Source organism: Saimiri boliviensis, chromosome 14 (genome assembly GCF_048565385.1).
Source record: "Saimiri boliviensis isolate mSaiBol1 chromosome 14, mSaiBol1.pri, whole genome shotgun sequence".
Lineage (NCBI taxonomy): Eukaryota > Metazoa > Chordata > Mammalia > Primates > Cebidae > Saimiri > Saimiri boliviensis.
Window position 1 is genome coordinate 39,709,370 of NC_133462.1, and position 19,249 is coordinate 39,728,618.

A 19,249-nucleotide genomic window follows, 5' to 3' on the forward strand; every position below is an offset into this window, starting at 1 on the left:
ACGTTGGTTGTGCTTCTGCTGGGTGGACCGGAGGCAAGAGAGGTGAGGATACCTACAATGACTTGAAATCAGCAGTGGGCCGGGCGCCGTGGCTCACGCCTGTTAATCTCAGCACTTTGGGAGACCGAGGTGGGCAGATCATCTGAGGTCAGGAGTTCAAGACCAGCCTGGCCCACATGGACTGCAGCAGCACTATCTCGGCTCACTGCAACCTCTGCCTCCATCTCTACTAAAAATATGAAAATTAGCTGGGCATGGTGGTTGGCACCTGTAATACCAGCTACTTGGGAGTCTGAGGCAGGAGAACAGCTGGAACCTGGGAGGCCAAGGTCGCAGTGAGCTGAGATCACACCACCGAACTCCAGGCTGGGTGACAGAGTGAGAAAAGAGAGAGAGAAAGAGGGGGAGACAGAAGGAAGGAAGGAAGGGAGGGAGGGAGGGAGGGGAAATCAATCAGCTGTGGTGGGAATATTTACACCATAGGAATGGGCAAATGCTATGCAAATATCCACTGACTGCACCATCCCCACTCCAGCCAGGCATAGTGGCTCACACCTGTAATCCCAGCACTTTGGGAAGCCAAGGCAGGTGGATCACCTGAGGTCAGGAGTTCAAGACCAGCCTGGCCAACATGGTGAAACCCCATCTCTACTCAAAAGAAAATACAAAAATTAGCTAGGCTTGGTGGCAAGTGCCTGTACTTCCAGCTACTTGGGAGGCTGAGGGAGGAGAATCACTTGAATCAGGGAGGCAGAGGTTACAGTGAGCCAAGATCACACCATTGCACTCCAGCTTCAGTGACAGAGCCAGACTCTGTCCAATCAATCAATCACCCTCGTGCCATGGCTCCCCAACTCCTGCAGATTAGAGCTCAAACAGCTGAGCCTGACTTCTAACAGCCTTATCTTTGGAAACAGTCTAATCAGAAAGTTTTAGACAGTGACGTCAAATCACTGATGGCCACCAGAGAGCAGTACACAGCTAGAAATTGGTTCTCTGCGGTTACAAAGTGCAAGATATGGGGAACTTGGTTCCGGGACTCAAATGCCAGGGAAACGCGGAAATGTTGGATGCCTAAGAACAAGTCCCACCTTGAATGAATGGCACCCATGAAATATGATGGCTCCCTATGTGAAAATCCGCCCCACGCCTAACTTCATTGCCTGGAATTCCACCTTTAGGGGGTCATTCCTTTGGATTAAAAAGTGTTTCTCGGGGCGGAGGGCGGCAGGGTGGTCCAAGTGATTCTCCTGCCTCAGCCTCCCCAGTAGCTGGGATTACAGGCACCCACCACCACACAGGCTAGTTTTCGTACTGTTAGTAGAGATGGGGTTTCACCATGTTGACCAAGCTGGTCTTGAACTCCTTACCTTAGGTGATCGGTCTGCCTCAGCCTCTCAAAGTGCTAGGATTACAGGTGTGAGCCACTGCGCTCTATTTTTGCATCTGTGTGCATGTGTTTCTATTCATTTTTTTGTCTTGTTTGGCGGCTTTGTGGGGGGATGGAGGAAAGTATTTGGGTCTGGGGTCTGGGGTCCTGTTGTAATGAGTCATGTTGTGTGTCTCTGTAGCTGTCTCTCTGCCGCGTTTGCCTATTGAAATGGGCAGGTATATTTTGACTGTCTGGATCCATGTCCATTTCTGCATCTGCTTGCCAAGAATGCAGGGTCATGGGGAGGAAATCTTTGTGAATCTCTGCTGGGTGTGTGGTGGCGGGGGGTGGGGGTGGTGGTGCCTGTAATCCCAGCTACTCAGGAGGCTGAGGCAGGAGAGTCGTTTGAACCCAGGAGACAGAGGTTGCAGTGAGCCGAGATCATGCCATTGCACTCCAGCCTGGGCAACAGAGCAAGACTCTGTCTCAAAAAAAAAAAAAAAAAAAAGGAGCGTGGCTCTGTGCTTAGATGCATACGCTGTGCCCATGGCTAGCTGATGTCATCTTTCTCTGGTTTAGAGAAGTGACGTCTTTCTCAGAACTTTACAGCTAATTTCATAGGGGCAGAGAGCACCTTAACGTCTCCTGGACCCCTGGCCACTATGCTCTACTTCACATAGAAATAAAAACCCACAAAGCTGGTTGTGAGATCAACTTACAGCATGTGTGTGAAGTGCTTATTTTCATGGCAACAGACAACACTGAATACTTGATATGGGAGCCGCCTCTTTATTAGCATGGTAGGGTGATATTTGGAAGTATGAACTACTTTTTCCCAAATTAATTTATATAGCCCAGGATCCGTCCCCAGCCGTCTGCTCAGGCCAGCCCATCTTTTTGCCTACCAAAGGTTATTCTAGCAGCCTGCCGATTTACCCACAAAGCAACTCCCTGGCTTTTGTTGTCGGTTGGGTTTTGTTTTTGTTGTTGTTGTTGAGATGGAGTCTTGTTCTGTGGCCCTGCCCGGAGTGGAGTGGCACAGTCTCGGCTCACTGCAACCTCCGCCTCCCAGGTTCAAGCAATTCTCCTGCCGCAGCCTCCCAAAGTGCTGGGATTACAGGCGTGAGCCACCGCGCCCGGCCTGCTTAGGTTTTAGAGATGAGGTCTCACTCTGTTGCCTAGGCTAGAGTGCAGTGATGCAAAAACAGCTCACCGCAGCCTCAACCTCCTGGGCTCAAGCAATCCTCCCGTCTCAGCCTTCTGAGTAGCTGGGACTACAGTTGTGTACCACCACGCACAGCTGATTTTTTTTTTTTTTTTTTTTTTTTTTTTTTTTTTTGGTAGAGAGGAAGGTCTCACTATGTTGTGGAGGCTGGTCTCAAGCTCCTGGCCTCAAGTAACCCTCCAGCCTCCCTGGCTTTTGTACTTCAAAATCTTACTTGAAGATCCTGAATCTTAGTTTATGAGCATTAAAAAAATGTCAGCCAGGCACGGTGGCTCACGCCTGTAATCCCAGCACCTTGGGAGGCCGAAGTGGGCGGCTCACAAGATCAGGAGATGGAGACCATCCTGGCTGACATGGTAAAACCTCGTCTCTACTAAAAATACAAATTAGCTGGGCATAGTCCCACGAGCCTGTAGTCCCATCTACTTGGTAAGCTGAGACAGGAGAATTGCTTGAATACAGGAGGCGGAGGTTGCAGTGAGTCAAGATCACGCCACTGCACTCCAGCCTGGGCAACGGAGCGAGATTCTGCGGAAAAAAAAAAAAAAAAAAAATCTAAGCTCTAAAGGACTCCGTTGATAAATGTGTTGTTACTGAGAAATGCTAAGTGTATGAATATTGACGAATGCTGAGTGTATGACAGAATATATTGTTTGCTGTGAAGAACGATGGCAAGGAAAACCTAGCCGCCCCCCCCCCCCCCGCCCCCAAAAGTGGGAAACCGCTTGGGGCTTTCCAAAGTGGCAGGACAATGTATAAATATCACACACCTGCTACAACAATTCTTTGCGATATCTACCCCTGCCCCCGTGGCTGCCTCGTGGAGAACACCTTTTAGTTTGTCTGTGATCAGTGGTAAGTGGGTACCAGCTGCCTACTTTGCGTGTTTTGTGTTATGAGAAAATGCCGTACATCTGTTTGTTAATAATGATCTCTGTTCAGAGAGACTAACTGAGTGGGTCAGAGTCTGCTCAAAGCCTTCAGCCTGCAATGCTGTCAGCCCCTGAGGCTCTCAGCTCAGAAGGCTGCTGGTCCCCCTGGACGGTCCCACCTTGCTCTTCTATCTGGGTGTCTGCCTCTCAGTTCCTTCAGCGCCACCTGGTGGGGATCTCTATGGCTGAGCTGGCTCTCGGTGGACTCCTAAAAATCTGGTCATAGAAGCTGCTAGGGGATGGGGGCAGAGAGGAATGGAGAGTCGGTTAATGGATAGAGAATTTCCGTTTTACAAGATGAAAAAGTTTTGGAGATGGATGGGGGTGATGGTTACATGATAATGTGAACGCACTAATGCTAGTGAACACTTAAAGTTGGTTAAGATGATAAATTTCACGTGATGTATATTTTACCATAATTTAAATAAAGACTATTAAATAAAAAATGGCTGGGCACAGTGGCTCACGCCTGTGATCCCAGAATTTTGGGAGGCCAAGGTGGGTGGATCACCTGAGGTCAGGAGTTTAAGACCAGCCTGGCCAACATGGCGAAACCCTGTCTCTACAAAAAAATACAAAAATAGCCAGGTGTGGTGGGCACCTGTAATCCCAGCTGCTTGGGAGACTTAGGCAGGAGGATTGCTTGAACCCAGGCGGTGGAGGTTACGGTGAGCCAAGATCATGCCACTGCACTCCAGCCTGGGCGATAGAGCAAGACTCCGTCTCAAAAAGAAAAACAAACGAGGCCAGGTGCAGTGGCTCATGCCTGTAATCCCAGCACTTTGGGAGGTCAAGGTGGGAGGATTGCTTGAGCCCAAGAGATCGAGACCAGCCTGGCCAACATAGCAACACCCCCTTTCTATGTAAAATAAAATATTAGTTGAGTGAGGTGATGCTCGCCTGTGGTTCCAGCTACTTGGAAGGCTGACGTGGGAGGACCGAAGGGCACGAGGAGGTGGAGGCTGCAGTGAGCTATGATTGTGCTGCTGCACTCTGGCCTGGGCCACAGAGTAAGACTCTGTCCCTGAAAAAAATTAAAATGATTTAAAAAGAAAAAAAAAACAAATGAGTGGTACATTTTGCGATCTTGAATCTTTTGAGTATAAAGCTCTTTCCTGAGTATAAAAATCTTTGAGTATAAAAGTGGGAATTTGCTGGGCGTGGTACCTCATGCTTGTAATCCCAGCACTTTGGGAGGCCGAGGCAGATGGATCACGAGCTCAGGACATTGAGACCATCCTGGTCAACATGGTGAAACCCCATCTCTACTAAAAATACAAAAATTAGCTGGGCGTGGTGCTGCATACCTGCAGTCCCAGCTTCGCAGGAGGCTGAGGAGGAGAATCGCTTGAACCTGGGAGGCGGAGGTTGCGGTGAGCTGAGATCCCGCCACTGTACTCCAGTTGGTGACAGAGCAAGACTCTGTCTCAAAATAAATAAATAAATAAAGTAAAAACAAATCAGAGTGGGAATTTCTTTCTCCTATTTTTTCTTTTTTTTTTTTTTTTTTTTTTTTTTTTTTTTTTTTTTTTTTGAGATGAAGTTTTGCTTGTTACCCAGGCTGGAGTACAATGGCGTGGTTTTGGCTCACCACAATCTCCACCTCCCAGGTTCCATTGGTTCTCCTGCCTCAGCCTGTCACCACGCCCAGCTAGTTTTTGTATTTGTAGTAGAGATGGTGTTTCACCACGTTGACCAGGTTGGTCGTGAGCTCCTGATCTCAGGTGATCTGCACATCTGGGCCTCCCAAAAAGTTGGGATTCCAGGTATGAGCCACTGTGTCCGTCCCAAAAGCAAGAATTTCCTATCCTGGATTCAAGTTGTATTGTATCGATAAATGACAGAGAACAGCAATCAAGTTGGAAGACAGGAATTGGCAAGGGGGCTCTTGTCTGTGAATTGGTGAGGGAGTTTTCTCTGTGCATTGGTGAGGGAGTTTTCTCTGTGAATTGGAGAGGGGGTTTTCTCTGTGGATTGGTGAAGGGGTTTGTCTGTGGATTGGTAAGGGGCTTTGTGAATCAGTGAGGGATTTTTCTCTGTGGATTGGTGAGGGGGTTTTGTCTGTGGATTGGTGAGGGGGCTTTGTCTGTGGATTGGTGAGATGGCTTTGTCTGTGGATTGGTGAGGGGGCTTTGTCTGTGGATTTGGTGAGACGGTTTTGTCTGTATGGCATGCTCTCTCCCCATCTTTCTCTTGGCAGCTCCTTCTGAACAAGACCAGTCCTTCCATTCATCTTCATCCTTTTATTAAATGTAATCACCTTGAGCCCTGCCTCCTTGAGGAGACCCAAGAGGAAATCGGGGTGTTATAAATTAACCATGGCAGGGCACATTCTGGGGGCACCGCCAGCTGGATGCTGGCCTCCCACAGTGCATCCCTAAGTCTCCCACTTCCGGGAGCTGTCACAGCCCCTGGCCCCGCTGCCTGCCCATGCAGGGCTCAGAGCCTGGAGTTTCTCGTCTGTCTGCCAGTGCACCAGGGCTCAGCAGTATTCAGAATAATCTTCCTCCACGTAGTTGGCAGGGAACCACCCAACCTGAAAACAGATGAGGAGCTCATCAGAGCAGTCTCTGCACATTCTCCTACTGCCCCCCACACCAGGCTGGCCCCTCCCACTTCAGGGCCTTTGCACCTGCTGTTCCTTCTACCCCAGAAAAGACCACCCAACATACACAAGACCGACAACCACATGTGTGTGCGCATTACCTCCTAGAAGTCCCTGCCCAAATGTCACTTCATCAACAAAGCTTTTGTAACCACCCTATTCAAAATTGCAAGCCCCACCCACCCCAACCAAAGCTTCTTAGCCCCTTTCTTTCTTTCTCTCTCTTTCCCCTCCATCCCTTCCTCTTTCTTTCCTTTTCTTTCTCTTGTCTTTCCTTCTTTCTCTTCTTTCTTTCTCTCTCTTTCAACAGAGTCTTGCTCTGTCACCCAGGCTGCAGGGCAGTGGCACGATCTCGGTTCACTGCAACCTCTGCCTCCCAGGTTCAAGTGATTCTCCTGCCTCAGCCTCCCAAGTAGCTGAGATTACAGGTGCCTGCCACCATGCCTGGCCAATTTTTTTGTGTTTTTAGTAGAGATGGGGTTTCACCATGTTAGTTGGACTGGTTTCAAACTCCTGACCTCAGGTGATCCACCCACCTTGGCCTCCCAAAGCGCTGGAATTACAGGCGTGAGCCCAGCTCCTTTTCCTGCTTTCTATTTCTCTGTAGCACCTATTACCATCAGATTCGTTATGTATCGTTTGCATATTCACAAGCTTGTTGTCTGTTCCCCTCCCTGAAACTACAATGTGAACTCTACAAAGCGGGGATTTTTTTTTTTTTTTTTTTTTTTTTTAAACAGAGTCTCACTCTGTCACCCAGGCTGGAGTGCAGTGGCACAATCTTGGCTCACCACAACCTTCACCTCCTAGGTTCAAGCGATTCTCCTGCCTCAGCTTCCTGAGTAGCTGGGATTACAGGCATGTGCCTCCAGGCCCAGCTAATTTTTTTTTTTGTATTTTTAGTTAAGACAGCATTCCTTCATGTTGGCCAGGCTGGTTTCAAACTCGTCTCCTCAGGTGATCCACCCACCTCGGCCTCCCAAAATGCTGGGATTATAGGAATGAGCCACCGTGCCTGGCCAGCAGGAATTTTTGTCTGTATTATTGCCACTGAATCCCAAGAGCCTAGAACAGTTCCTGGCACACAGTAGATATTTAAAGAATATTTGTTGGATGGATGAATGGATAGATGAATGGATGGATTCTTGGATTGCTGGGTAAGTGGATAGATAGGTGGGTAGATAGAAAGATAGCTAGCTAGCTAGACAGACAGATAATAGATGATAGACAGACAATAGATTACACAGACAATAAATAGATAATAGGTAGTTAGAAATAGACAATAGATAGATAATAGGTAGATAGATGATAGATGATAGATGAATGGATGGATGGATACATGGGGTGGTGGATTGTGGTTGGATGCACGGATGGGTGAATTAGTAGACTGATGGGTAGGTGGATAGATGGATAAATATTGAGACAGATTACAAATGGGTGCATGCATGGATAGAAGGATGGATACACAGGTAGAAATGAATGAATAGATGTTGGACAGATGGGAGGATTAATGGATAGGTTAATGTATTCATGGGTGGGTAGGTGGATGAATGGATAGACACATGAGTGAATGGAAGGGTTGGTGGATGAATGGGTAGATGCATAGGTTGAGATGGACAGATGCACAGATGAATGGATAATTTGTGGATGGATGGATGGATGGATGGATGGATGAATCCTTTACATCCCAATCCTCCTGCAGTGCTCCAAAAGGCTCTCTCAAACATTAAGTGTCCTCCACTGCTCGTTAAACTGATCATCCACTGTTTTAACAAAACTACCAATCTATGCAATTATCCAGATCCTTTTTTCATGTATGTTTTCCCCAGTAGAATGTAAGCTCTAACCACTGTCCTTGGTTCCATTAAACAAATATTTTTGAGACATCATCATAATCAAGGCAGAATTCTAGAGGCGGAGAAGTCATCTGTGGGTGAAATAAAGGTGCTCTGCCTCCATGGAACAAAAATAAGAACTTGGCAGAGGGCCAGGCGCGGTGGCTCACGCCTGTAATCCCAGCACTTTGGGAGGCGGAGGCGGGCAGATCACAAGGTCAAGAGATCAAGACCATCCTGGCCAACATAGTGAAACTCCGTCTCTTACTAAAATATAAAAATTAGCTGGGCCCACGTGGTGGCGTGCCTCTGTAGTCCCACCTACTCGAGAGCCTGAAGCAGGAGGACTGCTTGAACCTGGGAGGTGGAGGTTGCAGTGAGCCGAGATCACACCACTGCACTCCAGCCTGGCCCCTGGCAACAGAGCAAGACTCTGTCTCAAGAAAAAAAAAAAAAGAACTTGGCAGAAACAAGTGGGCTTGAAGAGTCTTGAGGTCTCTTCCACTCCTTAGAGTCTGAATTCAAGCAGGCAAGTGAGCACAGTGATTTAGTCCCAGCTCTGCCTCTTTGTATATTCAGTATTGATTAGGCACCTACTGTGTGCCAGGCACTGTCCCAAGCACTGGTGATGTTGCAGTGAGCCAAGACAGACACGAATGCCTGCCTCGGTGTTTTCCAAGCATGCCAGTCACCCTCACCCCAGGACATTTGCACACACTGGTCCTTTGTCTGAAACACTTTCCCCCAACCCACCTACAACCTTTTTACTTGAATAACTTTATTTATCTTTTATTAATCAGTTTGGTCTTTCAGAAATCATCCTGACCTGCTCCCAGGGTAAGTCAGGGGCTTCCTCAGTGCTCCTAAGCTGCCCTGTAATTCTTCATCACAATCTCTTTTATTCTTTCTTCTTCTTCTCTCTTTTTTTTTTTTTGTGTGTGTATGTGTGTGTGTGTGTGTGTGTGTGTGTGTGTGTGTGTGAGAGAGAGAGAGAGACAGGGTCTTGTTCTGTCTCCCAGGCTGGAGGTACAGAGGCATAATCATGGCTCAGGCAGCCTCCAACTCCTGGGCTCAAGCAATCCTCCCACCTCAGCCTCCTGAGTACCTGGGACTACAAGCACACACTACCACACCCAACTAATGTTTTTATTTTTATTTATGTAGAGGTGAGATCTCAGTATTTTAGCCAGGCTGGTCTCAAATTTGTGGCCTCAAGAGATCTCCCACCTCAGTCCCCCAAAAGCACTAGGATTGAGGGCATAAGCCACCGTGCCCAGCACCCTTGTTAATCCTGACCGCTCAGTGTCATAACTACTTGGGTGTAGGTCTGTCCTCCACATTAGATTGTAAGTTTCAAGAGGGCAGTCCTTGTACTGTGCTTGTTTCTGTTTCCTCAGCACCTGCCACAATGTCTGCGCACAGCAGGTGCTCAACACATGCACGTAGGTTGCATACATGCATAAATGACAACCCTGTCTTCCTTCCTTCCCTCCATGGGAGCCACACCTCACCTGCTCCAGTCCCCAGTTCCAGCGCAGCCCCCCCCCCACCACCTGGTCAACCCCTGCTGGGAGGAGGTCTTAACATGTGTGTGATGGAGTGTATGTTGTTCGCTGAGAGGTGATGGCAAGGAACACCGAGCCATCCCCAGGCAGAAAACCGCTAGAATAGTAAGCAGTATGTCCCAGTCACGCAGTAGTTAAACCAGCTCCCAAAACACAGGATACATGCCCTTGTCCCCACTGCTGACTCGCAAAGGATGCTTTCTAGCTTATTTCTGTCTTAGCAGTGAGCAGGCACGCTCCGCCTGTGTAGTCTGTCTTTATTCTATGAAACACTGAGCACCTGCTTATTAGAAACAATCACTTGTTCACAAAGAATCAATGTGTGGGTCAGGGTCTGCTCTGGGCTGTCAGCTGGGAAATGCTGGCAGACCCCTGACAGTCCCACTCTGATTCCACTTTTGCACTCTATCTTTATTTCTGTTTCTTTTCTTTTCTTTTTTTGCGACAGAGTCTCGCTCTGTCACCCAGGCTGGAGTGCAGTGGCATGATCCCAGCTCACTACCTCCGCCTCCTGGGTTCAAGGGATTCTCCTTCCTCTGCTTCCTGAGTAGATGGGATTACAGGAGTCTGCCACCGCACCCAGCTAATTTTTGTATATTTAGTAGAGATGGGGTTTCATCATGTTGGCCAGGCTGGTCTCGAACTCTTGACCTTGTGATCCACCCACCTCAGCCTCCCAAAGTGCTGGGATTACAGCCATGAGCCACCGTGCCCAGGCTGTTTCTGTTTCTTAATTCCTTCAGTGCTGCCTGGACTGGGGTCTCTGTGACCAAGCTGCTCTCAGCAAACCCCCATGCCCTCCCCCTGTCGCCCAGCCCTGCCTGCCTCACCCGGCCATAGATTTCCCCTCGCCACCAGCCTTGCTGTCCCTTCTTGTTAAGGATCTTGATGATGTCCCCCTCCTTGAGCGACAGCTCTGATCGGTCCCGGGCGCAGAAGTCATAGCGGGCTTTGGCTGTGCCAAAATACTTTGTGCTTCCCACTGTGGAGAGAGAACACAAGTGAGAAAAAGGTCTGTGGCAGATACCCACTCACTGGATACACAAGCTCTCAGGAGGGTACCTCCAGGATAAAGAGCTCCTCGGTGCTCTTTTCTGCAGAGTGTTAGATGCTCTCTACTTTAAGGAGACACAACTGTACTCCCAGCATCATCCTCCTATCCAAATTTAGAAAATAAGACCTTTTTTTTTTTTGAGATGGATTCTCATTCTGTCACCCAGGCTGGAGTGCAGTGGCACGATCTCAGCTCACTGCAACCCCTGCCTCCTGCGTTCAAGCAATTCTCCTGCCTCAGCCTCCCAAGTAGCTGAGATTACAAGTGTGCACCACCATGACTGGCTGATTTTTACATTTCTTTACAGAGACAGGGTTTCACCATGTTGGCCAGCCTGGTCTTGGCTACTCCTGACCTCAAGTGACCCAGACGCCTTGGCCTCCCAAACTGCTGAAATTACAGACATAAGCCACCATGCCCATCCCAAAAATAAGACTGGTTTTGAATTTTTATTTTTTTTATTTTGAGGCTGAGGCATGAGAATCCCTTGAACCTGGGAGGTGGGAGGCAAAGGTTGCAGTGAGCTAAGATGGCACCGCACCATGGCACTCCAGCCTAGGCGACAGAGTGAGTCTGTCTCCAAAAAAAAATCTATAGATGTAGATATTGATATCTATATATCGGTATCTATATCTATCTATCTATTCTGACCTGCTCCCAGGGTGAGTCAGGGGCTCACCCTGGGATATCTATATATCTATAGATATAGATATCTATAGGTATCTATACATATATCTATAGATATCTATAGCTGGTATATCTATATCTATAGATATAGGTATTTATATAGATAGATGCTAGATGATATACAGATATACATAGATATAAGTGGATAGATGCGAAAAGGGCTTTCTGCTACTGTACAGATATGACCTCTGCAAGCCCACCGAAAGGGGTGTCAATGGCATCCGCAAACTTTCCCTCCACAGTGGGAGAGGGCTGGGATGGTAGACTGCCTGAGACCTCCTACCTGCTGGCTTGCTGATAGTCCTCTTCTCTGGCTCCTTGAAAGGGAACTGCAAGGTGGTGTCCAGAGACTTGAAGCAATCCTTTAGGGAGTTCTGCTGGTAAAACTCCACCAGCTCCTGGAAGGCGACAACATGGCAGATGCTATTCCAGCGGGTCAGCCCGTGAGGGGGCAGAGCTAGGAAGAGCCAGATGCAACTCCTCACATGAAGCAGGCCCTGCCTCTGGCCTCTTTGGCAAGTGTCCCTTTGAATGCTCCCCATGATGGGGAGCTCATCACCTTTCTGAGCAGCCAGGACCATTTATGGGGAAGGGACCACATTGCCTAAAACAAGTTATTCTAATAACTGAATAATTCACTTCCTGATACATTTACCAGATAATTAGCTCACCAAATTCAAAGCTTTCTATGGGTGCCAGGTGCCTTAATTTACAATTAGTAATCATCACTGGACCAGATGCAGGGGCTGATGCCTGTAATCTCTGCACCTTGGGAAGCCAAGGTGGGACAATCACTTAAAGCCAAGAGTTCAAGACCAGCCTGGGCAACATAGCAAGATTCTATCTCTACAAAAGATTAAAACATGAGCCAGGCATGACCATGCATGCCTGTAGTCCCAGCTATTCAGGAAGCTGAGGAGGGAGGATCACCTGAGCCCAGGGGTTGGAAACTGCAGTGAGCTATGATCACAACACTGCATCCAGCCCGGGCCACAGAGCAAGACCCTGTCTCTTGTATATTTTTAAAAATAAATCTATGTGAAAGGTTCATAGATATTAATTACACTTTTCCTACAACTTGTCTGAAATTTTTCCGAAGTTAAAAATTGGAGGAATATGTTTCAGAATAAAAAGTATGGAGGGGAAAAAAAAAAGATCTGTTGAATAAATTAACCTTTGGGGGAGTCAAGGATCCATTTGAGAATCAAGTGACATCTAAGTCAACCCCCTCTTCAAAAAAATAGATGCATGGAAAATTCTGGACTTTCTTTCAGAGCACTCAGCTTCTCAAGGGCCCACAGACCATGGGTAAAAACGATATGTCTTAGACCACTAGGCTTAAAATGTCTAAAATATGGTTGAAAATTATAAGGCACTGACTGGGCGTGGTGGCTCACACCTGTAATCCCAGCACTTTGGGAAGCCAAGGCAGGCAGACCACCTGAGGTCAGGAGTTTGAGATCAGCCTGACCAATACGGTGAAACCCCGTCTCTACTAAAAATACAAACAAAAATTAGCCGAGCATGGCGGCATGCGCCTGTAATCCCAGATACTCAGGAGGCTGAGACAGGAGAATCACTTGAACCTGGGAGGTGGAGGCTGCAGTGAGCCGAGATCCAGTCTGGGCAACAAGAGTGAAACTTCGTCTCAAAAAAAAAAAAAAAAAAAAAAACGCAAGAAAGAAAAAGGAAAATTACAAGGCACCAAACAGAAGCAAGGACACTCAAAAGGCATCTGAATTATTGCTCACATGATTATGCAGCAGATTAGGTGGAGACAAGCTATGGGCTCTGCCATTCAGTGAAGCTAGATGAGGAGTAAGCCTCAGTTTTACCCATCCGTGAAATGGGAACTAAAACAGAGGTTGAGAGGATTAATTAGGTTCCTATCTATCTATAACATGTTTGAGGGCTGAATCCAGTGGCTCACACACTTTGGGAGGCTAAGACGGATCATTTGAGCCCAGGAGTTCAAGGCCAGCCTGAGCAACAAAGCAAGTCCCCATATCTACAATAAAAAATTTTGTTTTAATTAGCTAGGCATGGTGGTGCATGTCTATAGTCCCAGCTACTCAGGAGGCTGAGGTAAGGATTGTTTAACCCAGGAATTTGAGGCTGCAGTGAGCTATGATTATATCCCGCACTGCAGCCTGGACAACAGAGCAAGACTCTCTCTCTCTCTCAGTCTCTCTTTCTCTCTCTCTCTCTCTACACACACACACACACACACACACACACATATACATACATACATATGTATGTATATATGCATAAGTAAAATTTAAATATACATATATGTATATATACATATGTATGTGTATATATGTATGAATCAAATTTAAAAATTAACACAGCCCAGCACGGTGGCTTGTGAGTGTAATCCCTGAACTTTGGGAGGCAGGCGGATCACAAGGTCAAGAGATCAAGACCATCCAGCCCAACATGTTGAAACCCCGTCTCTACTAAAAATACAAAAATTAGTCAGGTGTGGTGGCGCACACCTGCAGTCCCAGCTACTTGGGAGGCTGAGGCAGGAGAATCGCTTGAACCCTGGAGGCAGAGGTTGCAGTGAGCTGAGATCACACCATTGCACTCCAGCCTGGCGACAAAGCGAGACTGTCTCAAAAAAAAAAAAAAAAAAAAAAAAAAATTAACATATCTTACACTGAAATGCTCTGTCAGTACTCAACTGCTGTTACTCATTGTTACTCCCATTGCTCATCCTTAAGAGCGTAAGTTTAAGGTCACTTGCACTGTAGCGCCACTAGAGGGGGTCACCTTGAATGTGTGAAAAAATGGAGGTGCAGGGAGGGTCCTCCCAGGTTCTGGGAAGCTGGGGTGGAGGGACATCGGCCCTTACCGTAAGCCCCCGGAAAGCCTTTTTCTCCGTGATCCGGTACAGTCCTTCTGCTGTCATGATTTTAATGTGCTTGACCTCGACGTTATACCTGGAACCAGACGGTCACTGGGCCCTGAGTCTGGGAACCAAGCCCATTCCCCACCAAGCCCCCATCATGGAAGAAGGAAACTTGACCCCTTCAGGTAGAAGCAACCACTGGAACCCAAAGGCTGAAGCTGTCCCAACAGAACCCCTTCCCTAGGGCCTTCGCTACTCTAAGCCCTAATGGTTTCCTCTCGTCGAAGAAGAATCGAGGAATCATCTTCGCTGACTCACAGGTTTGTTGAGAAGTCAGTAAGACTCTGTAAAGAAAGCAATGTTTGCCAGGCACAGTGGCTCACACCTGTGGTCCCAGAGCTTTGGAGGCTGAGGGGGGCGGATCACCTGAGGTCTGGAGTTTGAGATTAGCCTGACCAACAGGGAGAAACCCCATATCTACTGGAAATGCAAAAAATTAGCCGGGTGTGGTGGCGTGCACCTGTAGTCCCAGCTGCTTGGGAGGCTGAGGCAGGAGAATCGCTTGAACCCGGGAGGTGGAGGTTGCAGTGAGCTGAGATCACGCCATTGCACTCCAGCCTGGGCGACAAGAACAAACTCCATCTCAACAAAAAGAAAAGAAGAAGAAAGAAAGAAGAAAAAGAAGGAAAGAAGGAAAGAAAGATGTTGTAATGTTCTAGAATAAATAGGAAGAGACCTCTCCTTCCACCGATATAGATGACCATAGGATAGACAGGAAGAGGGAGGAGAGACCCGTTTCTGACAATATGTGGACATAGATTAAAAGGGGCCTTGGAAAAGACTTCCACTCCTGCTCATCTGGCAAACTAGATAAAAAACAAAACAACCCAAAAAAAATCTTCCTATTACCCAGAAATACTCAAGAAAAAAACTGCTGAGCTCTCAAAAGAAAAACAAGGGAAATTCACAGGAGCCAAAAATAAAAACGAAATTATCAACTCAGCAGCATGTGAGCAAAGGGAATTCTTCTACACTGTGGGTTGGAATGTAAGTTGGTTCGGTCGCTGTGGAAAGTACTCTGGAGATTTCTCAAAGAACTAAAAATACGACCGCCATGTGATGCAGCAACCCCATTACTGGGTGTCATCTACCCAAAGGAAAAATTAATTGTGCTGCCAAAAAGACACATCTGCTTGTATGTCCATCACAGCCCCATTCACAATGGCAAAGACATGGAATCAACCGAGGTGCCCATCAGCAGCGGACCGGATAAGAAAATGTGGTACATATACATGATGGACTACTATACAGCCCTGAAAAAGAATGAGATCACGTGCATGTGGCAACCTCAATGCACTGGGTGTTATGATCCTAAGTGAATTAACACAGGAACAGAAAACCAGATACCACATATTCTCACTTATAAGCAAGGGTTAAACATTGGGTTCACATGGACATAAAGATGGGAACAATATTGGCCAGGCATGGTGGCTCATGCCCGTAATCCTGGCACTTTAGAAATCCAAGGCAGGCGGATCACCTGAGGTCAGGAGTTCGAGACCAGCCTGGCCAACATGGTGAAACCCTGTCGCTGCTAAAAAATACAAAATATTAGCCAGGCATAGTGCTGCACACCTGTAATCCCAGCTATTTAAGAGGCTGAGGCAGGAGAATCGCTCGAACCCGGGAGGCGGAGGTTGCAGTGAGCTGAGATTGCGCCACTGCACTGCAGCCTGGGCCACAGAGTGAGACTCCATCTTAAAAAAGAAAAAAAGACAGATGGGAACAATAGACGCGGGGGAGCACTAGAGGGAGGACGGTGAGATGAAAGAGCTGAAAACTACCCGTGGAGTACATGGTCTCTCCCCGCTCCCTGGGTGATGGGATCATTCATGGCTCCAAACCTCAGCATTGCTGCAATATGCCTTTCTAACAAAGTTGCACATGTACCCTCTGATTCCAAAGTAAGTCGAAAAAATACATGTACGTGGGACGCAGTGGCTCACACCTGTAATCCCTACACTCTGGGAGGCTGAGGTGGGAGGATGGCTTGAGGTCAGGAGTATGAGACCAGCCCGGGCAGCATGGGGAGGCCCTAGATTCTACAAAATATATCAACATTAGCTGGGGGGGGGGTGCATACTTGTAGTCCCAGCTACTCAGGGGGCTGAGCTGGGAGGGTCCCCTGAACCTGGGAGGCAGAGGTTGCAGTGAGCTGAGATCTTACCTCTGCACTCCAGCCTGGGCAACAGAGTGAGACTCTGTCACACACACAGACACACACACAAATATTAATGAAATTAATTTTAAAAAATTATAAATTTCTGGAAGTTAAAAAAAAGAAAATATATATCTGAAAATTGATTAAAAATAAAAGCCTTCGGGCCGCGCATGGTGGCTCATGCCTATAATCTCAGCACTTTGGGAGGCTGAGGTGGATGGATCACCTGAGGTCAGGAGTTTGAGACCAGGCTGGCCAAATAGTGAAACCCCATCTCTACTAAAAACACAAAAAATTAGCCGGGTGTGGTGGTGCGTGCCTGTAATCCCAGCTACTCAGAAGGCCGAGGCAGGAGAATTGCGTGAATCCGAGAGGTTGAGGTTGCAGTGAGCCGAGATCGTGCCACTGCACTCCAGCCTGGGTGACAGAGGGAGAAATGGGAAGGGAAGGGAAGGGGAAGAGAGGGGAGGGGAAGGGAGGGGATGGGGGAGGAGAAGAGGAAAGGAAAGGAAGAAAAGAGAAAAAAAGAAAGGCCAAGGTGACAGAGGGAGACTCTGTCTTTAATTATTTAATTAATTTTTTAAAGTCTTTTTGAGCCTCTACAGGAATCGGATCTCGTGCTTGTGGTTGTCAGTTGAAAGAAAGAAGGTAGATGAAAAGCACTCGGAGGCCGGGCGCGGTGGCTCAAGCCTGTAATCCCAGCACTTTGGGAGGCCGAGGCGGGTGGATCACGAGGTCGAGAGATCGAGACCATCCTGGTCAACATGGTGAAACCCCGTCTCTACCAAAAATACAAAAAACTAGCTGGGCATGGTGGCGCATGCCTGTAATCCCAGTTACTTAGGAGGCTGAGGCAGGAGAATTGCCTGAGCCCAGGAGGCGGAGGTTGCGGTGAGCCGAGATCGCGCCATTGCACTCCAGCCTGGGTAACAAGAGCGAAACTCCGTCTCAAAAAAAAAAAAAAAAAAGAAAAGAAAAGAAAAGCACTCGGGACCCTGCAGGGCTCAGTAAAAGGTGGGTGCTATCACTGTACACTTAAAAAGTCAAACCTGGATACCCTTTTCCCCCAAGCCTACAGGGCCAAGGCCCCAAAAGGGTGTGGGGTCATGGAGAGAGGAGTTACTTAATGCTGATGGCAAATTCTGCTGCGTCCTTCACCCTCTGCCGCACCAAGAACGTCCCGTCCGAGCGGTTGGTGAGGATGCTCTCTGCCCCTGCGCGCTCCATGGGGCCTGCGTACCTGCAAAGATACACCAATGACAGAGTTTGTGTGTTCCCTGTGCCTGGCCCCCACATCGCCATGCAGAGGCTGCCTTTCCCCCGTGAACCCCCTTGATTTTTTAAGTTGGTGACAGCCTGGATCTCACAGCCCTTCAGCACCAAGGTAGGCCCCAGGGAGGCAGGGGCGGAACCTGTTGAAAAACATTATGTTTACCCTGCCCCGGTGGTTCCTTTGTGGAGGGCACGCGTCATCCCCACTACTTGGGAGGCTAAGGCAGGAGAATCACTTGAAAAGGTTGCAGTGAACTGAGATCACACCACCGCACTCCAGCTTGGGTGACAAGAAGGTGGTAGCATCATCATGCTGTGTTTTATTACTAGCAAGAGATGGTAAATGGAGGCTTTGGGCTCAAGTCCCATCTCCATCACTTCCTCACCATGTGACATGAAGGAACAGACTCTCTCACACTCCTTGGCAAAAAAGGATTCCTCCTTGGCAAAAAAGTAGGGGGCAGGGAATAAGAATCGCATTGCCACCAGGTACCGAAGGGCTTTTGTGAAAGTTAGAGGAGCTCCTTAAAGAGCCGGGCAGCCACCAGTTCCTCAACGCACTGTTCTTTCATGTGCCATTACGAAACAACATTTCCGGTCTATAAAATTCAGCAGAAGACGGACACTGTTGATTGCAAGAGCCATTTCTTTTTTTTTTTTTTTTTTTTTTTTTTTTTTTTTTTTTTTTTTGAGACGGAGTTTCGCTCTTGTTGCCCAGGCTGGAGCACAATGGCGCGATCTCGGCTCACCGCAACCTCCGCCTCCTGGGTTCAGGCAATTCTCCTGCCTCAGCCTCCCGAGTAGCTGGGATTACAGGCACGCACCACCATGCCCAGCTAAGGTTTTGTATTTTTAGTAGAGACGGGGTTTCACCATGTTGACCAGGATGGTCTCGATCTCTTGACCTCGTGATCCACCCCCCTCGGCCTCCCAAAGTGCTGGGATTACAGGCTTGAGCCACCGCGCCGGGCGCAAGAGCCATTTCAATGGCAGAGATGTTCAAATGTGAAGGGAAAACAAAACATGCATCTTAGAACAGATTAAACGTAGTAACAGCAACAGCTAATGCTATATTAAGTGCTCGTGATGTGTCAGGACCAGGACGAAAGCACCTAACAGACTCACTTACGCCTCCTAACAACGCTATGAAGTAGATACTGTCATGAAGCTATTTTCCAGAGAGGAATGCTGAAACAGAGAGGTTAAGTTACTGGCCCAAAGTCACACAGCTGGGTAATGTTGGGATCAGAATTTGAATCCAGGTCAGCAGGCTCCAAGGCTCCAAAAGCCACACTGTAAACCTCCACCCCGTGTGCTTGACGCGCTATAGGCACAAAACAAACAAACAACGAAAAATCCCACAAAAACACCTGGGACTGTCATCACCATCACCACCAACATCATTATCCTCCTCCTCATCGTCGTCGTCATAACTAGTTTCCTTCCAACAAGACCATCATCTCCCAAGGTCAGGGACCCTCTTTTGGCAGCCCCCAGCCCAGAGCTAGATTCAGAAGTCGGTGCTCAGGGTTCACTGAATACATAACTAATTAACCTGGAGGCCCCTCCCATACCCAGCCTGGAACCCCAACCCAGAAACCCCTCGTTGAAAAAAATAAAAGCA

General features: G+C 48.0%; 1 protein-coding gene across 2 annotated transcripts in view; it reads right to left on the reverse strand.

Moving 5' to 3' along the window:
- Nucleotides 1-5,001: 5,001 nt before the first annotated feature.
- The window catches only part of VAV1 (vav guanine nucleotide exchange factor 1), a 77,088-nt gene continuing 62,840 nt past the window's right edge, over nt 5,002-19,249 (reverse strand). For both annotated transcript variants that reach the window (XM_003938867.4, XM_039466996.2), the window contains exons 23-27: nt 17,477-17,593; nt 14,136-14,223; nt 11,559-11,673; nt 10,365-10,516; nt 5,002-6,065 (exon numbers count right to left, since the gene is read on the reverse strand). In XM_003938867.4, coding sequence (XP_003938916.1) covers nt 6,012-6,065; nt 10,365-10,516; nt 11,559-11,673; nt 14,136-14,223; nt 17,477-17,593 — 526 coding nt within the window. In that variant the 3' untranslated portion in view covers nt 5,002-6,011. The remainder of the gene's footprint in view (nt 6,066-10,364; nt 10,517-11,558; nt 11,674-14,135; nt 14,224-17,476; nt 17,594-19,249) is intronic.